Source organism: Calonectris borealis, unplaced genomic scaffold (genome assembly GCF_964195595.1).
Source record: "Calonectris borealis unplaced genomic scaffold, bCalBor7.hap1.2 HAP1_SCAFFOLD_59, whole genome shotgun sequence".
Classification (NCBI taxonomy): Eukaryota; Metazoa; Chordata; class Aves; order Procellariiformes; family Procellariidae; genus Calonectris; species Calonectris borealis.
In genome coordinates this window covers 197,859-219,947 of record NW_027441465.1, presented here as the reverse complement: position 1 = coordinate 219,947, position 22,089 = coordinate 197,859, and the positions used below count along the sequence as shown (strand labels likewise).

Sequence of the window (22,089 nt, the reverse complement as noted above, 5' to 3'; positions counted from 1 at the left end):
GGGGCAGGAAGGGGTGCTGAGAAGGGGAACTGTGTGCAGTGTGCTGACACCATGGCTCTGTGCTTGGGGGAGCCCTGGCTGGGGGCGGGTGCTGATGGGGGATGAGTCTGCCTTGCCAAATGAGACCCAGGCTTTTCGCCCTGTCTTCCTTGGAGTCATCGGGGTACTAAGCAAGGTGTTCTCCCTTCCCCCTCTCATTGCAGAGAACCAGAAGAAGGAGATTGGTGAGTAGGAAACTGCCAGGCTTAATTCCCCGTGTGAGCCAGAAAGAAGGCACAGGGAGCTTATGGTGGGGGAACTCCAGCTTCTGGCTTGCTGGTCGACGGGGAGGCGCCGTGTCTCTCAGCACCTGACATGCCAATGAGGGCATGTGGTTGTGATGCTACCGGAGGTGGCAGCCATGCAGGTTGTGTGTGCCAGGCAGGGGTATTGACATGAAGCATGAGGAGTGGGTGGGACCACAGTGGGTCTCAACCTAGCAGAGGGGCTGGATATAGCTGTGCCCAGAGCCAAGGGAGCCCCTGTCCCCACTGCTGACAGCAGCTCCTGCCTGGGCAGCCTTGATTGCTCTCTCTTCTCCCTATCCCTCATTTGCAGAGGTGCTCCAGTTGCAACACAGGGCAGCACGTGATGCAGAGAAGGGTGAGTACAAGCAGGGCACTGCTGCCATGGCTCAGTGCCCAGGGGAGCCCTGGCTGGGGGCGGGTGTTTGCAAAGATGAATTCTGCCTCGCTGAAGACTTCCCATGCTGTGCTGAGAAGGGCTACGGTGGGAGTGGTGCAGCACGGGCAGCCAGGCAGGGAGCGTGGGCTGGGTCTGGCTCCAAAGCGTCCCAGGAGGCCAGTATGCATGCTCTCTGAAAGCGGGGTGTGCTGTGCTCCTGTCCTCCTTTGCTTCTGGTTGAGGACTCATGGGGCAAGACTTCCTTACAGGTCCCAATGGCAATGATGCTACAAGACACGAGGACTTGGCTCCTCCTGCCACTCCCATGGTCCCTGGTGGATGATTTTGCCCCCTGTCTTCCTTGGAGTTCTGGTGCTAAGCAAGGTGTTCATTCTTCCCCCTCTCTTCTTACAGAAAACGTGAAGGAAATTGGTGAGTGTCACTGTCTCCTGGGGGCCGTACCTGCAAGCAGATCATGGCTGTGGTGCCAGGGTGGAACAGCGGAGGGCAAGTCACCTCTGACGCCACGAGATAGTCAGGAGAGCCTGCAGTGTGAGCGTGACTGGTGTCAGGAATCCTAAGAGATAGCTGGGTTGGAGGCAATCTCTCCCTGCTTTCCCTCTGCTTTCTTCCACCAAATATCCCCGGGGAAAGGGCCCCTAGTGGCAGCCATGGCCCTTGCAACAAGTGAGGTTTGGGGTTGCCATGGCAGATGGCTGGTGGTGGCCAGGCTGGTGGAGGCTCTGGTGCAGGCAGGAGCATGAGGGAAGGAGATGTTGAGGGAAGACCACGGTGTGGCTGATGGGCTGGAGAGCCTAGGTCCCTGCACAGCCCTGGGTTCTGGTAGGGAAGTGGGTGTTTGTGGTTGGTGGCAACAATCCCAGTCAGAGCCACGTGATGAGTAGCTCCAAGGAGGGTGAACCATCCACCACACCAGAGGAGTTTTTCATCCCTCCCTGGGGTGGACAGTTCCAGAGTGGCCTGGCTTGCAAGGACCTTGTGGGTCTTGCCCTGACTTGATGTCTTCTTCTCCTGTGACCACGGTGACTCGGCAGAGGAACTGCGTGCAAGGAATGGTGAGTCTTTCTGCTTGCTCACATGCCTTCCCTGCTGGGACAGAGGCCTTGGGGCGGGCGAGGAGGGATGCTCCAGCAGTGCCAACTGCTCCCCGAGTGCCACGTCAAGAGACCCTGCCAGTGCCCAAGGCTCAACATGGCAGCTGGTGCTCCCTGGCTTGGGCTTTGCCAAGGCAGTGCCCCATGGCCAGTTGTGGGCTTGGTTTTGACTCTTCCTTTTTGTGGGGGAGGTTGCCCAATAGCTGCTGTGGAGTTACTGTTTATGGTGTCTTTGCCATTCAGCATCCTTTCAGAGGCAAAATGGTAGGTGTGGATGTTTGGGTTCAGTGTCCTTGCCTGCCCGTGGTGCGAGCTCATTAGTGAAGAGTTGACTGTGCCAGGGTAGTCCTGTTCCTGGGGTCCCTGGCTGTTCTCCTAGCCCAGTGTGCATTTGGCAGGGCTGGTGGGATGTTCTCGTGACTGGGGGCCTCTGTTGCTGACTGGGCTCCATTGTGAAGGCTCTGTGTTCTTTGCTATGCAGTCAAGGGGAGAAGTGGTGGCCCAAGAGAGAGAATCCATCCCCGGGGAAAGGGATGGCAAGTAGAAAACTGTGTCACAAATGAATGGTTTAAAGGCCACTTAAAAAATCACTGTTGAAGGTATTAGCAGAAAGTGATTTTGACAGGAATTTATAAAAGCGCAACTTAACAGAGTTCGATGGCAAGGTTCACTCTATCACTTACTACGCGGATGAAGCACACAAAGGAAAAGAACACGGGAAGCTGAAAAGTCCTTGGCTAGGGTAAACACTACTTAGCAACAACTAAAACACCAGTGTGTTATCAACCTTATTCTCATACTAAATCCAAAACACAGCACTATACCAGCTACTAGGAAGAAAATTATCTCTATCTTAGCCGAAACGAGGCTATCGTGTTAGAAATGAGTTGGAATGATTTATACAGAGGCCGAGGATGAAAACGTTAAGGGAGACCCTCCCGTTGAGCCACGAGGTTCAGAGAAGAGCCGGCTGGATCCACCCCTAGACCCAGACGTGGTCAACGGTTCATATCTAAAGGATTATATGTATTTAGCAGTAGTCTAAGGTTCATTCCCAATCTTAAGATAGATCGTAAGGTTTTAGCAGACCATATTTGCTAGGGGGTACCTCCATCAATTCACACACGCACACACAGAGACACAAAAAATAGATAAATATACAAAGGTATACCTGTTAAAAATTCCCCTCTAGTTCAGTGAAATACTCACATCAAATGTCTTGGCATTTCTCAACGGGCGAAGGGTAGAGCCTTGAGGAGTGTTTTGGCCAAGGAGTGTTGCAGCCCAGGTCCCGTGCCAGTCGGCGACGGTCCTCCGAATATCACAGACTTGAGAGTTCACGAACTCTGAGAAGCGTTCCACCCAGAGGGAGATGCTGAGCGCAGCCCACTGCGGTCCAGCAGAGCTCAAAGGGCTTCACTTCGGACCACTGCTTATAGGGTCGCAAGATGATTGACTTTAGTCATCCGTCAAAACTCTCAAGGTTTCAGTAACAATGGTATCATTCCACTTGAGCTACGACTCAGTTAAGGGTATCAAGGGATGACAATTATCCCCGCTCTCGTCCTCCACTTGGGCAAGGCAGTGGAAGTTTCTGGTACGGTCAGTACATTCCCCAACCTCTGCTATGCAAGAGTTCCTGATACGGTAAAGGGACGCTTCACCGCCTGACTCATTACACCAAAGCCAAGGTTTAACGGGAGTTTCTGAGATCGTGGAGCGGCCCGGGGGGGGGTGTGGGGAATGCACCGCCACAACCTGCCAGACTTAATTCCCTTTGTGAGCCAGAAAGGGAGGGCAGGGAGGTTGTGGTGGGGGAACTCCAGTTTCTGGCTTGCTGGTCGACGGGGAGGTGCCGTGTCTCTCAGCACCTGACATGCCAATGAGGGCATGTGGTTGTGATGCTACCGGAGGTGGCAGCCATGCAGGTTGTGTGTGCAAGGCGGGGGCATTGACATGAAACATGAGGAGTGGGTGGGACCACAGTGGGTCTCAACCTAGCAGAGGGGCTGGATGTAGCCGTGCCCAGAGCCAAGGGAGCCCCTGTCCCCACTGCTGGCAGCAGCTCCTGCCTGGGCAGCCTTGATTGCTCCCCCTTCTCCACACCTCTCATTTGCAGAGGAGCTCCAGCCACAAGGTGGGGCAGGAAGGGGTGCTGAGAAGGGGAACTGTGTGCAGTGTGCTGACACCATGGCTCTGTGCTTGGGGGAGCCCTGGCTGGGGGCGGGTGCTGATGGGGGATGAGTCTGCCTTGCCAAATGAGACCCAGGCTTTTCGCCCTGTCTTCCTTGGAGTCGTCGGGGTACTAAGCAAGGTGTTCTCCCTTCCCCCTCTCATTGCAGAGAACCAGAAGAAGGAGATTGGTGAGTAGGAAACTGCCAGGCTTAATTCCCTTTGTGAGCCAGAAAGAAGGCACAGGGAGCTTATGGTGGGGGAACTCCAGCTTCTGGCTTGCTGGTCGACGGGGAGGCGCCGTGTCTCTCAGCACCTGACATGCCAATGAGGGCATGTGGTTGTGATGCTACCGGAGGTGGCAGCCATGCAGGTTGTGTGTGCAAGGCGGGGGCATTGACATGAAACATGAGGAGTGGGTGGGACCACAGTGGGTCTCAACCTAGCAGAGGGGCTGGATGTAGCTGTGCCCAGAGCCAAGGGAGCCCCTGTCCCCACTGCTGGCAGCTCCTAGCCTGGGTAGCCCTGATTGCTCCCCCTTCTCCACACCTCTCATTTGCAGAGGAGCTCCAGCCACAAGGTGGGGCAGGAAGGGGTGCTGAGAAGGGGAACTGTGTGCAGTGTGCTGACACCATGGCTCTGTGCTTGGGGGAGCCCTGGCTGGGGGCGGGTGCTGATGGGGGATGAGTCTGCCTTGCCAAATGAGACCCAGGCTTTTCGCCCTGTCTTCCTTGGAGTCATCGGGGTACTAAGCAAGGTGTTCTCCCTTCCCCCTCTCTTATTGCAGAGAACCAGAAGAAGGAGATTGGTGAGTGTCGCTGTCTCCCTGGGGCCATGTGTGCAAGCCGATCATGGGATGCAGTGCCAGGGTGGGACAGTGGAGGACAAGTCACTCCTCACCCCACAAGAGCATGAGCCATCCACCGTGCCAGAGTTTTTCATCCCTCCCTGGGGAGGGCAATGCCAGAATGGACTGGCTTTTGGCGGCAGATTTGTAAGTGTGGATGTTCTGGGTTAGAGTACTTGCCTGCCCCTGGTGTGAGCTCAATAATGGAGAGTTGACTTTGCCAGGGTGACTATTCCTGGGGTCCTTGGCTGTTCTGCTCACCCAGCATGCATTTGGAAGGGCTGGTGGGATGTTCTTGTGACTGGGGTGCTCCCGTGTTCCTTTGAGTCAGGGTGCTAAGCAAGGTGTTCCCCCTCTCTTGCAGAGAACCAGAAGAAGGAGATTGGTGAGTGTCACTGTCTCCCTGGAGGCTGTGCGTGCCAGCTACTTGTGAGGTTTAGGGGTCTTCATAGGGTGTTGCTTGTGGTGTTCTGGCTAGTGGAGGCTTTGGTGATGGTAGAAGAATGAAGGAAGGGTATGCTGAGGGAAGGCCGTGATGGGGCTGGAGAGGCTGGGCCACCAACCAGCCCTGGGGCCTGGTGGGAAAGTGGGTGATGATGGGGCATTGAAGAGCTCCCTGCCAGAGTCAGCAGCGTGTGAGATGCAGTTCCAAGGAAGATGACTCATCCACCATGCCAGTTTTTTTGTCGCCTCCTTGGGCAGAATTCCCAGAGTGGACTGGTTTGTAAGTTGTTGTTCTTGCCCTGATTTGGTGTCTTCTTCTCTTGCTACCCTCGGTGACTTGGCAGAGAAACTGCGTGCAAAGGATGTGAGTCTTTCTGGTTGCCTACATGCTTTCATGTCTATTGTCATTGAAAGTTGTAAATACTTTGCTGTCCAAGTTCCATGGAAATATGTCACCTGAATCTTCAGGAAGCTGTTTCCATTATGAAGCCAAACCTAATCCATGGGAATAACTCACAATAGCTCAAATGGTCCTCGTTATAAATGCTGTATTCTTCTCACGTTCTTTAGTCACCTCCACTTTAATGACCTGGCTATACTTTTCTATCTGTTGCCCTCTGATGTGTAAAAGATTACCTCATATCACTTGTGCCTTTCAGCCTTTCTAGTTGGAAAAGGTCCTCCTTGTATGCATAGGAAGAACAAGAGCCCGTTTAGGAATGACTGTGAATGTCATGTAGATCTTATTGCATGGAAACCTATGGTGACTTCAGATAGTGGGTTAAAATATGGCATTTCAGGATGCAGCTGAACTTTGGTATTAATAGAGTTATCTATATCCAGAGTCATCCTGTAGTGCTACCAAGTACTGATGTCTAATCCATAGTAACATTTTCTTTCTCTGCATTTACCTTGTTTGCAGTGGATTAGAGGAAAGAAATTGGTAAAGTCTTTATTGTCTCTTAAGTCCCTTAAACCTAGCAAAAGGGAAAGTCTGAAGAGAGGAAGGGACAGGACAATGAATTTAGAGATTGTAACTTGAACTCCTGGGGCTTCAAAGCCTTTCCTGCATGCAGTTTCAGGTGCACATCTCACACCTGTCTGTTCACGTGCTCAGACATTCATCCAAAACTTGACATTTTTCATATACAGGTGCCTCCCTTTGAGCTAATCCCTTAAGCTCACATCTCAGGACTTCATGATCCTACCCTGCTGGGTCGTATTTTCATCTCTCACACATAAAAGCACAAGGTCAGCTGATTCTGCCCTGGCAAATATTTAATATTGACTTGTCTGATCTGACTTCTCAGCAGCTTGGTTTGTATAGTAGACTCTCTGCCTGCCTCTCCACTATCCTTCCTGCCCAGCCACTATTGCACAAAGCTGTCACGGTTGCATGGAACCAGAAACTCATCGGAAAGTGCGCTCCCTCCTCCCTTCAGAGAATTAGGGAAAATTCACCCAACCTGTTCCTTTGTATCCACCCCTGCCTGAGAAATTCACGAAATGTGGCGGAAATTTATTTCCCTGACAGTCACAAAGAGGACTGTCTCTTCCCGTGTCCCTGGAAATGCTGGAGTGCTTACCAGGAATCTCACATGGTTTGAAATGTGGAGTGTGGCTGGTGGGACATCCATGTAAAACGCTGGCAAGGCAGCAAATTGGGACCTGAGAGAGAAAGTAGTTCCCAAGCAGGAAACTCAGCCCAGCTTCAGATCCTTCTTCAGACCTCACAAATAATCACAGAGCTTGAGAGAGCAAGAGGGAATTTGAGTATCCGTTGCCCTGCATAGTTTAACCTTAGACTCAGTCTGAGATTTCCCAACTTGGAGTTGGAAAATTTTTTCAGTCAATGTTCGTAGTTTGGTTTTTCTTACCTTTTTTTTTCTTTTTTTTCTTTTTTTCCCCTTATTTGCTTTCAGAATTCAGAAGGGCTCGTCGCAATGCAGGTAAAATAATGTATTTACTTATATCTGTACTCAATGGCTTGAAATCTGTGAATACTACAGAAGTGGTGCTGAGCATGGACTGGATTGTGAGTCTACAAATGCTTTTTATTCCACTGATACAGAGATATTTCACTTGGCAATGAAATATTTGAAAGTCAAAGCATAATTTATATGTCTGAGTGCAGTCCTTCTTCACTCCATGCTTAGAGATCTTTCTAGACTAGTTGTAGGGAGATTTTCAGAATGAAATGCAGTACAGTACAGTTTCCTTCTTTTCTTGCATATTTGCTTTAGAGGAGTGTTTATAAAGCCCTAAATATCTATTTGTTGTAGATGACATCAAGGTTGATGGGGACACAGCCCATCCAAACTTGTCTATTGCTGAGGACAAGAAGAGTTTTACGCATAAATCACAGGCCCAGAAAGTCACTCAAAATGAAGGGAGTTTTGATTCATCTGTCTGTGTGCTGGGCTCAGAAGGTTTCTCCTCTGGGAAGCATTACTGGGAGGTGGACGTTGAAAAAAGCGATGACTGGGACCTGGGAGTAGCCAGAAAATCCGCTCCAAGGAAAGGAATAATATCTCTGTCACCTAAAGAAGGATTCTGGGCTCTGGGCTTAAGTTTTAAAGATTACTGGGCAAGAACTGATCCATGGACACGGTTAGCGGTGCAGAAAAATCCCATGAAAGTCGGAGTGTACCTTAATTGTGAAGAGAAAATTTTGACTTTTTTCAATGTTACTGACATGTCTGTGATGTTCACATTTAAAGACTGTGCATTCTCAGAAGAAGTTTATCCATTCTTTAAAAATTCACACAAAGAATCAACCATGGGAATTTGCTTAGTTAGAGAGGAATAAGGTTTTTTTAATATGGTAATTTTGTTGTGACATGCAAGATCATATTATTTTCTTAGACAAATTTAATTCTTAATTGCAAGTTATGTATTACACATTCTTGATCACATTCTGTATTATGCATAGTTTAATACCTTAGCTTAAAATATTTTCTTTTCCCCCAGCCTTTTCTGTATGCATTTTGTTCAATATTTGCAGCATGCATGCAGAAGTGAGCTGACCCATGCCATGATTTGATAAATGATATGATTATCTCAAGAACAATTTCTGTAGAGTCTTTTTTCTGAAAATAATTTCAGTCCTTACAATGCATTTCATTGATCATCTTTCTCTGGCGTTTTGTTCTGGACTGCTGCACTGTGTACTTTGTACTTACGCACAACACCCAATTTCACATCATGCATTCAAATACACACACCCCAACAAATGCACAGCACCCCGTAAAGGATGGAATTCTCAGAATCTTGGAGGAAAAGAAAAAAAAAGTTTTAAAACATAGTAATGTTTATTTAAAATACAGTAATGTGTCTACACTTCACTTCTTGGGTGGAGAACATGCCATCTGTGCTTGAAGAAGAGTCTGAGAGGCAACATAAATTGACTTAACGCAGTGCTACATCTCTCTGTCAGGCTTTGAACCCTTGTGGTAGAGTAATATGCTCTTCTAGTGCATAAATAGCCCTGACAGAGCCGTCTGCTCCTCAGGATCTTCTGAATCCTAACCTTTTGCCAGGTAAAATGCTATTTAGTTGCCTGAATATAGACACCCATTTCTCTTTAAGATTCTTTAGGGCATCCAACACATGGGGCTGGTCATACAGCACAAGGCTTGTGGGAGACGTACACCTTTCTGAAGTGGCAGCTGGAGACCTTCTGAGACAGAAATGACAGCGGATGCTGAAGAATCCTTGTTTCCAGGCTGTCATGGTTATTTTCTGTGAACAGTCCTTTTTTCCATGGAATTTAAGCTTACCAGCTTTTGTCCTGTGCATCATGGGGGTGGAAGATAATTTATTCCTTCGTTTTTGCATCAGTGATCTCAGGGTTATAGCTACATTCAGAAGGCGTAGACCTCAGTGGAGTCTGATTCAATACCCATCTCATCTTCTAATGAGCGTCACTGGTAAATTTTGAGTCAATTTTTAACCAGGATTTGAATCGCATTAATATTACATCTCCACTGTCTTGTTACACAAATGTCTCATGATACAAGTCTACAGTCTTTTCATCACGTGAGATTCAGTCTGAGACAAAGATCTGAATATAGGTGTCCACATATGAACTAGGTATCTATGTTTAATTATAGTTAATGGAGTTCTAAGTTGCAATTAAGTTGCCTAAACATAGATGTCTAGTGCCAGTTCAGACCTGTCAATATATCTGAGACTGGCAGAGGTGACACAAGACTCATGGAAGACCCATGTCCTTTTGGGTCCCTCTGGCATTTTTTCCTGCAAATCTGTTTTTAGCTGAAGTAAGTTTGTAGTTTTGTTCCTCCTGAGCAGAACTGAGCTTTGACACACAAAATACCCATTGGACTTAAAATCCAGATGACCAATATGGAGATTATTATCTAAGGAACACAGAACATGCTAATGCCCTTGAACCAACAGACAAATCACTCAAAACCCATGGCATAACAGAGGAAAAGCAACCTGATAGCCTAGCTAGGCTGAGTCTTCACTCAACTCTCTAGTTATGAGAATGCCTCCAACTTCTTATTTTTTATCATAAACTCCATGATATTATTAGGGATGGGAGTCAGACACAGCTGTAGTTTCCAAGATCCTTTCTAGAATCCTTTTTTACAAATAAGATTTACAATGGCAGCCTGCCACTTCTCCAGTGATGTAGTCGTCTGTAGTGACAGGTTACACTGCTCTTCTTCCCATGACAATGTATCTTAATCCATCTCAGAAACAGCAAATACAGTAGGCCAGATTCTGGTAAAAACAAAGCTACCTAATTCATGGAGTCACAGAGTAAATGAGCTTAGCAGAGATCTCTGGAGCACTCTGCTCCAGTCCCCCACACAAAGACAGACCAGATTGCTCAGGGGCTGTACTGAACTAGTAGCAAATCTGAGTCCTCTGAACTGCCCTTCTAGTAAGCCCCCATGAAGTATTCGGTGATTTTGTAGGTGCTGTTGTACATCTGGCTGGCCTGCAGCTGCCATGCCAGAAGTGGAGAGGTCTCCATTGGTCCTGTATCATATGTCAGGCCTGAACAGGCATTTCCAGCTCTCTAGGACATCTGAAATGCCTGTAGGTTAGGCAGCTAAATTCTGCTCATGCTCAACACAGTCAACTGAGAGTAGGGAGTGATTCCTGACTGACTTTATCTACCTAAACTGAGGCATTAAATTCTTGTGTTTGAGATCACATATGGTGCCTTATCTCATCCCAAAGAGGGACACAGCAGCCTGAGATAACAGAGGGAGATAGCAGCCTCATCATAGCCTGATAAAACCAATCTTCCTCAGCTCCTTAATGTTATATGTTCCTGAAATCTACACATAGATTTCCAGGGGTCATTCAGAACAAGCGAATAGCCTAACACTATCAATTGTCCCTTGGAAAGGCTCCTCTCTCTTCAGAAGCATATTAAAAAAACATTCTGTCCCTCCCTGTTATATCCAGATGTTTCAATAAAAAATATTAATGAGGTAGCTGAGTGTCATGGTTTAACTCCAGTAGGTAGTTCAGCACCACACAGCCACTTGCTCACTCCTCCACAGAGGGATGGGAGAGAGAATTGGAAGGGTAAAAGTGAGAAAACTCATGGGTTGAGATAAAGAGTTTAATAGGCAAAACAAAAGCCACACACAAGCAAAGCAAAATAAGGAATGAATTCATTACTTCCCATCGGCAGACAGGTGTTCAGCCATCTCCAGGAAAGCAGGGCTCCATCAAGTGTAACGGTAACTTGGGAAGACAAACGCCATCACTCCCAACGTCCCCCCCTTCCTTCTTCTTCCCCAGATTTATATGCTGAGCATGTCCCAGCCAAAACAAGGGCACTGAGTGAACAGAGACACTGGAAATGGAGAAGCCACAAATCATACCTGTGCACAAGAGCTACGTAGCCCTGTTAACATGGGTTCCCATGACTTTGCAGACCACTTCAGCTCTGTCCATTGTCCCAATAGCATGTAAGCAAAATAATGAATGACTTAAAGCAGTCACCACCCACAAAGTTAATCTAAACAGACCTTTCAGTGAACTCTCATGTTGACTGTGCTCAGATATTGTTTAATGTTGATATGGATACATTTTACTCAGCTCAGGGTATCAACAAGTGAGCTTGTGCAGAGAATTTCTAGTTTGATTCACACTGCAGGCATCCCTAAAGAAAACCTTTTCTCCTCTTCCTCAACACTCTTCTTCTCTTGGTGGATATTTACTTGTGGTCTTGGCTGTTCTCTACTTTTCAGAGGTTTTTTTACTGTTCAATGGGCCTTTCCTGTAACCATAAGGAAGGTGGCAATGACCCTCAAAACTGATTTACTTACATATCCTAACTTGAGAGTGCTTCTTCTGTGCATTCAAATCTAGGAAAGCTGAAGATATCTCATCTTAGAACATAGAACACAGAACATATAGAACATAGAATGGTTTGAGTTGGAAGGGACCTTGAAGACTGTCTATTTCCAATCCCACCTGTCACGGGCAGGGATAAAGTGGTATCTGCTTGGAAAAGAAAAACAGGATGTACCAAATTGAAATCAACACTTAGAACAGCAAGGTGTTGATCTTAACTGAGCTGCCTCTGAAGGTATTAAGCTATAGCAAATAACTTGGTATTTCAAAGGAGGTTTGTTTTCCATGCAAAACAAACAGGAAAGTTAACTGTTGGCTCTGTGGCTAGCTAGAGATCAGGCAGAAGCAAGCAACAGCCTTTACATCTTCTATTTTCTGCAGATGAGGAACATGAAAGTTTATTTGAAATGGAAGAACTAAGCAATGAGAAATAAACAAGACAACTTCATATCACATCCAGTTCAAAGGCTTCCTCATGTCGTCTTTTCCCAGAAGACACCAGACAGATATAAATTCCAGCATCAGAGACTTGGATGTCTTTTAGCAGTAAAGAAAAGACCCCTCTGCTTGGTACCCATTGAAGAAGCTCTTTTTGATCCCAGTACCTTTTGTTTTGAATCTTTTTCCCAGTGCTTCTATTGTAGGAGATGATCTGTATCAGTTCTGAGGGTCTGGAAAAAAACCATTCAGTAGAAATATTTGCTAGAACGCCAGTGGCTGGCAGCCTGCAGTCCAAGAGCACATCATTTCCAACAGCTCCAACAACATATGTGGAAGTGAGAATGCTTGGAATAGCAACTGCACACAAAATATAAAATGAGACATGTCAAGCCACAGTGATCCTGAGGAATACATGAAGCTGTATGGGGAATGAATTTATTTCATGCTTAGAAAACTCTCAGGTTCTGACAGTACAAACACATTACCACAAGAGAAGTGGCAATGTCACCTTGCAGGGCTTTGATTATTGTCAGGACTTGGATTCTAGTCAAAGAGACCTCAGTTGTCTCCCTTGCCAATCCAATATGTGGTTTTGTATCTTGGCCAATACCATGTAGTTATATTCCTTCAGGTAACAAAGTTGTTTAACTAAATTTACACTTCCTGACAGCTGGTTCATGGAAACTGCCTGTGGGCATGCTCTTACTACAAGACTGGTATAGTATATGTAGTTAAGTACCCTGGCTTTCCTACTCCTCCATGTTGGTATCCTCATCCTATTTGCAGCTATCATTCTTAACCAGTGTGTAACCAAGGCCAATGTAGCTCTGAATGTGCAGAGATAATTGTTCTCTCAGCCATGTCATAGCAACACACTTGCCTTAAAGTGTCTAACTTGGTAAGCAGCATCTTTGAGTGATACCTTTTCCCCCTCAAAATCCCTTCCCACTGCCAGTCCATCAGCCGTGGGCCTCTCTACCAACCCTTGCACTCCTGATGAAAGAAGAGATGACACTGACCTGTCACTTCCAGTTCAATGGCCACCTGATCATGCCATGTTCCTGCTGTTACACTGCAAATGTATTTCCCTTTGTCAGGGACCTGGACGTTCTTCAGTTTCAGGGACAAGTTGCCTGTGCTCCACTGGCTGAGGAAGAGCTCTGTGCCTCCCCAGCTTCGCTCCTCTAGCCAGCTATCTTTGACTGCTTCATTATAGGACATCTCCTTCGGTGTCCTGAAAGGCTGTAGAGCAACCCACTGAACCGTGATGCTCTTGGGAAAAACAGTGAGTGACAATCGGCAAGGCAGAATGACATCTTCCCCAATGAAGCTGATGATTGGGTTGTTCGGAGGAAGGATGTGGAACTGGCCTGTTTGAAGACAGCAACATTTAGACGAGCTGTTCAAAAAGGCTGGAGAGGGCATCTGAGGCACTTAGTCTGGGGAGAGGACTTTCTTCCCTAAGTGACCTCCAAAAGCTGGAGGCTTCTGGGCTGTAGCCTTTAGAAATGTCTGTGTTTGACAAGATAGGGACAATGAGCGGGCTCAAAAAACAGGCACAAGGCATGTCTATACTCTGCAGCGGAGCTAAGTGCAGAAATACTGAGCCTGATCCACTGAGCTATACAGTGAGACAAGGCTGATCAGACCAAAAACAGTTCAGTAATGAGTAGCAGGTGAATGCAGCGATGACATGTAAACCTACTCTGCAAATCAGCCTTCATGGATGTTTGTAGGCACTGAGTAGCTGAAGGTGTTATGTCCCAGACCAGTACAAAATTAATTCTTTTTTCTAACTGTTCTGCTCCCAGCGGTTCTAGTGTTGTTTGCCTTGTGTCTGGTCCTTCAAGGGTCCCACGCTCAGGCAAGACACAGTTCACATGAACTCAGAAGACATTTCACTGACCTGTCACATCCAGCTCCACCACAGTTTCATCACGCCAGCTCTCAGAGTCCAGGCTGCAGACATATTCTCCTTTGTCAGCGTACGTGACATTTTTCAGCACTAGAGAGAAGTTCCCATGATTCAGTTCAACAGGAGACAGTTCTGTTCGGCCGTTATACCTCCCACCTCTTATTTCTGACTTGATTCTCCCATTACAGAAAACTTTGTGGATTAATTCTGAAGAGTGAAGCAAATTCCACTGCACTACAAAATTTCCAGTAAAATTAGTGGAGAACAGGCAGGGCAAGAGAATATCTCTTCCAATTACTCCAGTAACAGGAGATCTCAAAGGCAGGCTTCTGTATGGAGCTGCCAAGACACAGAGAAAATGTATTTATATGCTTAGGAGATCAGGATTCAGTGGAAAGACAGAGATAAGCACTTTTATGGAGCATAACAAGTACAGTGTCATAGTCACCAGCCCCTGAACAAGTCTGCATCCCATAAAACACCTGAAGTGGCCTTAGAGGCAGACCTTTATCTACGGACAACTGAAATGACTCTTAGGTGTGCTCTGAACAGAACTTAAGGCTCAACTGTCTGTATAGACTAGACTTCTGTCAGCTACCATGGGAGCCTGGACGCTGTTTGCTTAAATTTTGCTTAAACTGTAGCCAAATCTCACCCTTGTTTAGGATAAAAGGAATCCTTCTTTGTCTCTGGTGATTTTATTGGTTGCATCTCCACTGATCACAAAGTGTGAAATGTCAGATGAATCGCCCACTGCACAGCTCACCCAGGTGCTGATGTTCATAAACCCCATTTGGCTTTGCCCTTCCTTAGGAACAAATTATTCTTTTGGTAAGTTCTTCTCCATGTGCATTCCTAAGACGGAGATACAAGGAGCTGGGGATTACCTGGTTCATAGCTTAGCTGCCCAACCATCCTACCTGGAATATTTTCTTTATCGTATTTGTTTGATCAATTTTCAAAATCTGGTTGCATTTCACATGGGCACTTAGTCTACTGCCTGAAATAATGTTCCAGTCAACTCATTTTCCCATCCCTGTTGGAGTGAAAAGAAGCATCTTGGAAGATAATGGATCTGTCTGGAATTCACCTTATCATGGCATGCAGAGACTACTTTCATCTTTCTTACAAGTGATGATACCCAGGCACTCACCTGTCACATCCAGTTCCACGTAGGTCTCCCTGTACCAATTGGAATAGGCAACCTTGCAGGTGTATTTCCCTTTGTCAGAGGCTTTGATGTTGCTAAGTTTCAAGGAGAGGTTTCCCCTCCTCACCTGGGATGTGAAAAATGCAGTTCGACCCTCGTAGCTCTTCCCCTGCCTTTCCACCTCACGTCTTCCATTGAAGGAAATAATTTCTATTCTCTTCAGAGCTCTAACAAGGATCCATTGGACAGTGAGGCTGACAGGGATGCTAGGGGCAGAGATGTAGCAAGGCAGGATGGCATCTTCTCCAACAGCTTGGATGACAACATTGTTAGGGGAATGAACTGTAAACTGACCTGAGAAAAACAGATATGCACATAGTATGAGTTCGTGCTGACTCAGTGTGGGAAATGGTTTCAAAAGAGAAGCATTTTTAAACAGAGCTTCCACTATTTCTGCAGTGAACACCTTAGACAAGGGGCCAGAGCACGTACTTTGTGATACATCCAGGATAGTGGCACGTGAACTGTTCACCAGAAAGACGCATGCACTTAGGTGAGATTACCTCCAAATTCAGATACCTGAGCTTGGGTCTGTGTATGCAGAGGGCTACACGTGCACTGGGAACTAGAACACATTTCCTAAGCTTAGGCATCTGGTATCACTGGAGGCATCCTAGTAGAACCACAACATCCACATGGAGCTGCAGGAGATGATACAGCACAAATGGGAGACCTTTCAAAGAACTACACGGAGACTAGACTGGATACCTTAGGCCATCTTAAGTGGCACCAGATATCTATCTTTGGATAACTGAATAAGACCCTGAACATCTACATTAGTGTGATGTAAATAGATCTTTGTTGATGAATCATAGAATCATAGGATCATAGAATACCAGGTTGGAAGGGACCTCAGGGATCATCTGGTGCAACCTCTCTTGGCAAAAGCATGGTCTAGACAAGATGATCCAGCACCCTGTCCAGCCGAAATGAGATCTCCAATGACATACTGCTCCTATGAGGAGTGGCTGAGGACACTGGGTTTGTCTAGTTTGGAGAAAAGGAGGCTGAGGGGTGACCTCATTGCTCTCTACAGCTTCCTAAGGAGGGGAAGTGAAGAGGGAGGTGCTGGTCTCTTCTCCCTGGTGTTCAGTGACAGGACATGTGGGAATGGTTCAAATCTGCATCAGGGGAGGTTCAGATTTGACATTAGGAAACATTTCTTTACCAAGAGGTGGCAAACACTGGAACAGGCTTCCTAGAGAGGTGGTCGATATTCCATGCCTGTCAGTGTTGAAGAGGCATTTGGACAATACCCTTAACAGTATGCTTTTACTTTTGGTCAGCCCTGAAGCGGTCAGGCAGTTGGACTAAATGATCGTTGTAGGTCCCTTCCAAATGGAACTACTCTGCTCTACTCTACTTTACATCTATTCTATTCTATTCCGTTCTATTCTATTCTATTTAGTTTGTGTGGCAAGGTTTTGTTAGTGGGGGGGCTACAGGGGTGGCTTCTGTGAGAAGCTGCTAGAAGCTTCCCCTATGTCCGATAGAGTGAATTCCAGGCTCCAAGACAGATCCACCGCTGGCCAAGGCTGAGCCAATCAGTGATGGTGGTAGTGCCTCTGTGATAACATATTTAAGAAGGGGAAAAAAACGCTGCACAACAGCAGCTGGGAGAGAGGAGTGAGAAAATGTGAGAGAAACAACTCTGCAGACACCAAGATCAGTGAAGAAGGAGGGGAAGGAGATGTTCCACTCACTGAAGCAGAGATTCCCCTGCAGCCCATGGTGAAGACCATGGTGAGACAGGCTGTCCCCCTGCAGCTAATGGAGGTCCATGGTGGAGCAGATATCCACCTCCAGCCCATGGAGGACCCCACGCTGGAGCACGTGGATGTGCCCAAAAGAAGTTGTGACCCCATGGAGAGCCCATGCTAGAGCAGGCTCCTGGCAGGACCTGTAGAAAGGAGCCCGTGCTGGAGCAGATTTGCTGGCAGGACTTGTGACCCCGTGGGGGACCCTGGGGTCAATCCATTCCTGAAGGACTGCACTCCAGGGAAAGGACCTATGCTGGAGCAGTTTGTGAAGAACTGTAGCCCTTGGGAAGGAGAAGGACCCACGTTGGAGAAGTTCATGGAGGACTGTCTCCCATGGGTGGAACCCCATGCTGGACCAGAGGAAGAGTGTGAGGAGGAAGGAGCAGCAGAGACAATGCATGATGAACTGACCACAACCCCCATTCCCTGTCCCCCTGCGCCACTCCGGGGGAGGAGGTAGAGAAACCAGGAGTGCCAGGAGTGAAATTGAGCCTGGGAACAAGGCGGGGGGGGAAGGTGTTTTAAGATTTGGTTTTATTTCTCATTATCCTACTCTGATTTGATTGGTGATAAATTAAATTAATTCCCCAAGTCAAGTCTGTTTTGCCCATGATGGTAATTGGTGAGTGATTTCCCTGTCCTTATCTTGACCCACAAGCCTTTTGTTATATTTTTCTCCCCCCCGCCGTCCTGCTGAAGAGGGGGAGTGGCTTTGGCGGGCACCTGGCACCTAGCCAAGGTCAATCCACCACATCTATTCTATTTTATTTTATTCTATTCTATTCTATTCTATTCTATTCTATTCTATTCTATTCTATTCTATTCTATTCTATTCTATTCTATTCTGTTCTATACTTAGGCATGTATAGGCATCTGTACTTAGGTATTTTAATTTTAGGTGAAATTATGTCAAGCTTACTGCATACACTCTTCCCATTCTTACTACAGATGCACGGGAAATCCAACATGGTCTGTGCTCACCAGCTGTGGACACCTCCCATTTGGCCATATGTGTTCAACTCCTGGATATACTAAAAGTCAGATTCAGGGCTTTTTGGTTTGATTGGGGTTTGTCTGGACAAAGGGATATCTTTGGGTAATTTAATGACAAATAAATAACAATTTTTAACAAATACATAGATGTACGTATATAAATCTATGTGAATATTTCCATATGGATGCCTTACATAGCCCAGAGCATCTCACTCAAATGGTGTCGGACGTGTCCGACAGGCAAACGAATCCTACACTTAGGCAGAGATTTAACTCAAAGATTAAGATCTCTACCAGTAGGTGCTTGCATGCAAGTGTCTCCATCTGAACTAATCGGTTAGGTTAAGTTGAAATTATAAACACTGGAGATCTAGAGTACAATTCAGTAGCTGTACCACAGAAACCTCCTGCCATTCAAGATGCCCAAGGGAATGTGAGATATCCATAGGGGGCCAGCAACAGAACATATGGAATACTCTTGCCGTTATGAAAAGGCAGCTGGAGGCCAGTTATGATCTCCTGAGACTTTTGGGGTGGCTCTAGATAACAACATTAGGAACTAAATCCCTTCTCTTTTTACTGTAAGGGGAGCATACCAAAGGGAGTCAGGGAGCTTAGATACCTTAGACGCTTACTTGACTAAATTTAGTTTTACCCATTACAATGTGAGCTAGTCTAGGGCATACTTCTTTTCAGAGGACTCCCAAAGGTCTTCCTCAGGGCCTGGGTTGTCTATGCCTGTCCTCTGATGATGCATGAAATTTTCTAGGCTTTCTCAAACAGAAATAGTGTCTAGGTAGGTGTCTTCATCAAGTCCACCTAATCAATGCAAGTACTTCAAGTGACACATCTCACCCTATGGTAAGAAATATAGAATATGGAATGTAGTAGAAGTCTTCCATATAGACTTCATCAGTAAACTTACTTCTGAGCTTAATGAGGCAGGTAACTTCCATACACTAAGCTATATTTTCCAGAATTTGGAAGTCTACAATTTTTGCTGTGTATATTTATATGCATCTATATGCACATCAAAAAACAAAAATATTTGCTGATTACTTGTTTTTTATAATTGTATGGCATAAATTCTGCTTACCACTAATCTTCTGAAGTATTTGCAGAACAATCAGGATAGGTATCATTGTGTGCCACATGAAGAGGAAAGCCATTGTTCAGGAGTTCAGAGTTCAGACTGCTCAGGCAGACGTTTAGACTCTGCAGACAACTGCACAACAGCCAGGCAAAGACCTCAAAGGACTTTCCTAAATGAAAAGCTGAAGGTGAAAGCAGGAAGTTTAGACATTAGCTTAGCTTATTAGGAAGAACACAAAGGTAACTTTGAAAAAGTGTTATCTGAAATGTTACACCACCAGAGACCAGAAACAAGCTATGCCTTTACAGGACTACTCACTATGTGTAGCAGAGCTAACTTCCAGTCAATTAACATTAATGCTACTTAAACCACCTAAATGCCTCGGGATATGAACCCATTCAGTGAGTTAAATTACTTGCAAATCAATCCTGGTGTTGCATATCTTTTCCCCTAAAGTGTTGCACTTTTGAAAATCTTTACATACGTTTGCTTTTATCTAATGTCCACCAGGGAGACTTATAAATAATTTTCCAGGGAGACAAAGATGGGGGAAGGGAAGTGATTTGTTCAAAGTACAATGGCATTAACTCAGGACACAGTTTCATGGAACAGGATGTTTAACAAAAAGCTCAGCTCTTTCAGGCATGAGTATATCACACCCATTCCTAGGGTTTGTTGAGGTCCCACAGGCGTCTGTTTTTCCATGGTAGAGAGTTCATTTAAGAGTAGCAGACCCCTGCATGCATGAGCTAGAGAAAAGGAAGCTATAAGGCAATTAATTTTTCAAATATGCATAAATACTCACATCATGGTGAAAAAAGAAACAGGAATTACTATCACTGAGAGCTTTTATCTCACAAATATTTGAATAGCTATCCATGGCATTTAAACTACAAGATAGCAGTGAAACAGTAAGAATAAAATGGAATACATATTCCTAATACTTACATTCCCCAAATTATTGGCAGATGGAAAAAAGAGGAAAAAAAAAAGAAAAGAAAAAAAAAAAGAAAAGAAAAAAAAACCCAAACAATTATTTTAGATTACCTGAGTCTTTTGAATCAGAAAACTCTGTGTTCCCCACTCAAAGCTGTTACATCTTGCTGGTTTGTGTTTACCACATCACATATGCAGAGAAAACAAGTTGGCCTCATGGCTACAAGCCAGCACAGGCTGGAAAGTTTTAGTAGCTCAGGAATAGCAATAAGGTTTTCAGGCACTGACTGGGATCAGAAGCAACGGAACCACTTTTGCATGATATGACCCTTCAGGAAACAGGTTCTGCGAAGACCTCGGGTGGATTTCACTGGACCTGTTTCAGAAAATGCGATGCATGCTATTGTGTAAGTACTTTTTTTCTTGCCATTCACTGTAAAGAAAAGCAAAATTACTCCCCATCGTTGTGCATGTCTAAAATAGGGAAGATGAATCCTCCATCCCTGGTCCCAGGTGGGCACTGGTGTCAGGAAACAACTTGTGCTTTACCTTCTTTCCAGAGTTCTGGGAAGTCCAAACCCAGCTCTGATTCCCTGATGATGATGAGCAGACAACTTCTCCAAAACCAAAAACTCCCCATAGGCATTGCAAAACCTTGCCAGAGGTTCTTCTCTACACCAGCTCTGTTGCTATAACAGCTTTCAAGGACACAAAACATCTCTGCAGCTCACAATTGGGTACATATTTCCCTCCATGGTCTGCAGTTTCCAGCCATACTGATTCTGAAGCCTCACTTAAACTTAAGAATCTTCAGACAGGAAAGTTACATTAAGAGCTGGTAGCACGCATGAGACGGATCTGGCCATTTCTGGAGATTGATACTGATACCTTAACATAGTGAGGAAGCATTTCCACATCTTACTCTTGCATTATAGTGAGCATTTTCCTTTTTCTAAAAAGAAAGAATTCTTTCTGTGAGCATTTTTTTTTAATGGTCAATATTATTGATAAAACAGGAGCAATTCAACTCAGGGCAGTACGTTAAATAGGCATAATGCCATTAGTGTTGCCAAGGAGCAAATGTGCATAGCTATGACTTTTGGATGTTTAAAGACAACCATTAATACAAAACATGCTCTCAGCTAGCGGAAAACCTCATTTTTTCACTTTTCTACTGAAGGCATGGCCTTTTGAGAGAAGACAACATCTCTTTCTGTGTGCTATAAACTCAAAACTGTTTCAAGGCAACATTGGTATAGCAGAACAAAGGACGGAATTTCTCCCTTGTTCTATTTCAGATAAGGCAGAATCATATAAAATTATCGTACTTGCAGACCAGAGATCTGTTCATATCTTGCTGAAAATATGATCATTTGCATTTCTTAGCTTGAAGATGGTTTCTTACCTGGACAGCAGGAAGGAAAACAGCCATCACAAGCTTTCCTTGGGTTTGGGAGAACTGGACTTTTGTACTGAGAAATACATTGACATTATTACTATTTGCTTATTTTGCTTTTATACCTTGCACAGTCATAGAGTCGTTTATTAACCAGGGACTTGGGTAAACAGATATTACTCCAATAAAAGCCATACCTTTGTTGTCACAACCATGACACAGGGCTCTGTTCATCCCAGTTGAAATCTCAAGCTACAAGGTAACACAATTGCATCCTTTCATATGATGGTCTTCCCCGGTACATGGATTAGTTGCTGAATGAACATGTGGCTTCAACCAGAGCAAACAATACCACACTTTGTGTGAAAGGCATGTTATAAAAGGCAAGCACAAAAATATGACTTTGAATTTGTTGGTTGGAGGGAGAACTGAACTTCATCTCCCCTGTCCAAGGTGTATGTCTTGACTGTTGAGCTACTGTCTACCTAAAAGTGTGTCATCATCAACTCATGCCCATGTTTTTGATGATTTTCAAATAGCAGAAGGAATTTTTCTTGGTTCTTTGAAACAAAGGACAAAGGACACTGATAAGGGGGATGAATTTTATATCCCCTTCTTTCCGTGCTAAACCTACAAGCCCAGTTTCCCCAGGTCCCCGCCTTTATTACTTTCTTACTGTGAAGTGTTGTGTGGAAGAGCTAAGTGTCTTGTTTCCCTCTGGAGCTGATGGAGAACAACAGGCATCTCCAGAGAATGATT

General features: G+C 45.5%; 2 protein-coding genes across 2 annotated transcripts; one reads left to right on the top strand and one right to left on the bottom strand.

The window, feature by feature from the left end:
- The first annotated feature begins 94 nt into the window (after window positions 1–94).
- LOC142076502 (butyrophilin subfamily 1 member A1-like) lies at window positions 95–8,050 on the top strand. Its single transcript, XM_075138784.1, has 6 exons — window positions 95–224; window positions 1,078–1,095; window positions 4,121–4,141; window positions 4,738–4,758; window positions 5,162–5,182; window positions 7,524–8,050. The coding sequence occupies exons 1-6, from the start codon at window positions 95–97 to the stop codon at window positions 8,048–8,050; spliced, it is 738 nt and encodes a 245-aa protein (XP_074994885.1).
- Window positions 8,051–10,150: 2,100 nt separating this feature from the next.
- Window positions 10,151–17,921, bottom strand: LOC142076501 (butyrophilin-like protein 2). Its single transcript, XM_075138783.1, has 5 exons — window positions 17,894–17,921; window positions 15,096–15,446; window positions 13,934–14,176; window positions 13,047–13,397; window positions 10,151–10,251 (listed from the first exon to the last, which is right to left on the bottom strand). Exons 1-5 carry the CDS (start codon window positions 17,919–17,921, stop codon window positions 10,151–10,153), a joined length of 1,074 nt encoding a protein of 357 aa, XP_074994884.1.
- Between the last annotated feature and the right edge of the window lie 4,168 nt (window positions 17,922–22,089).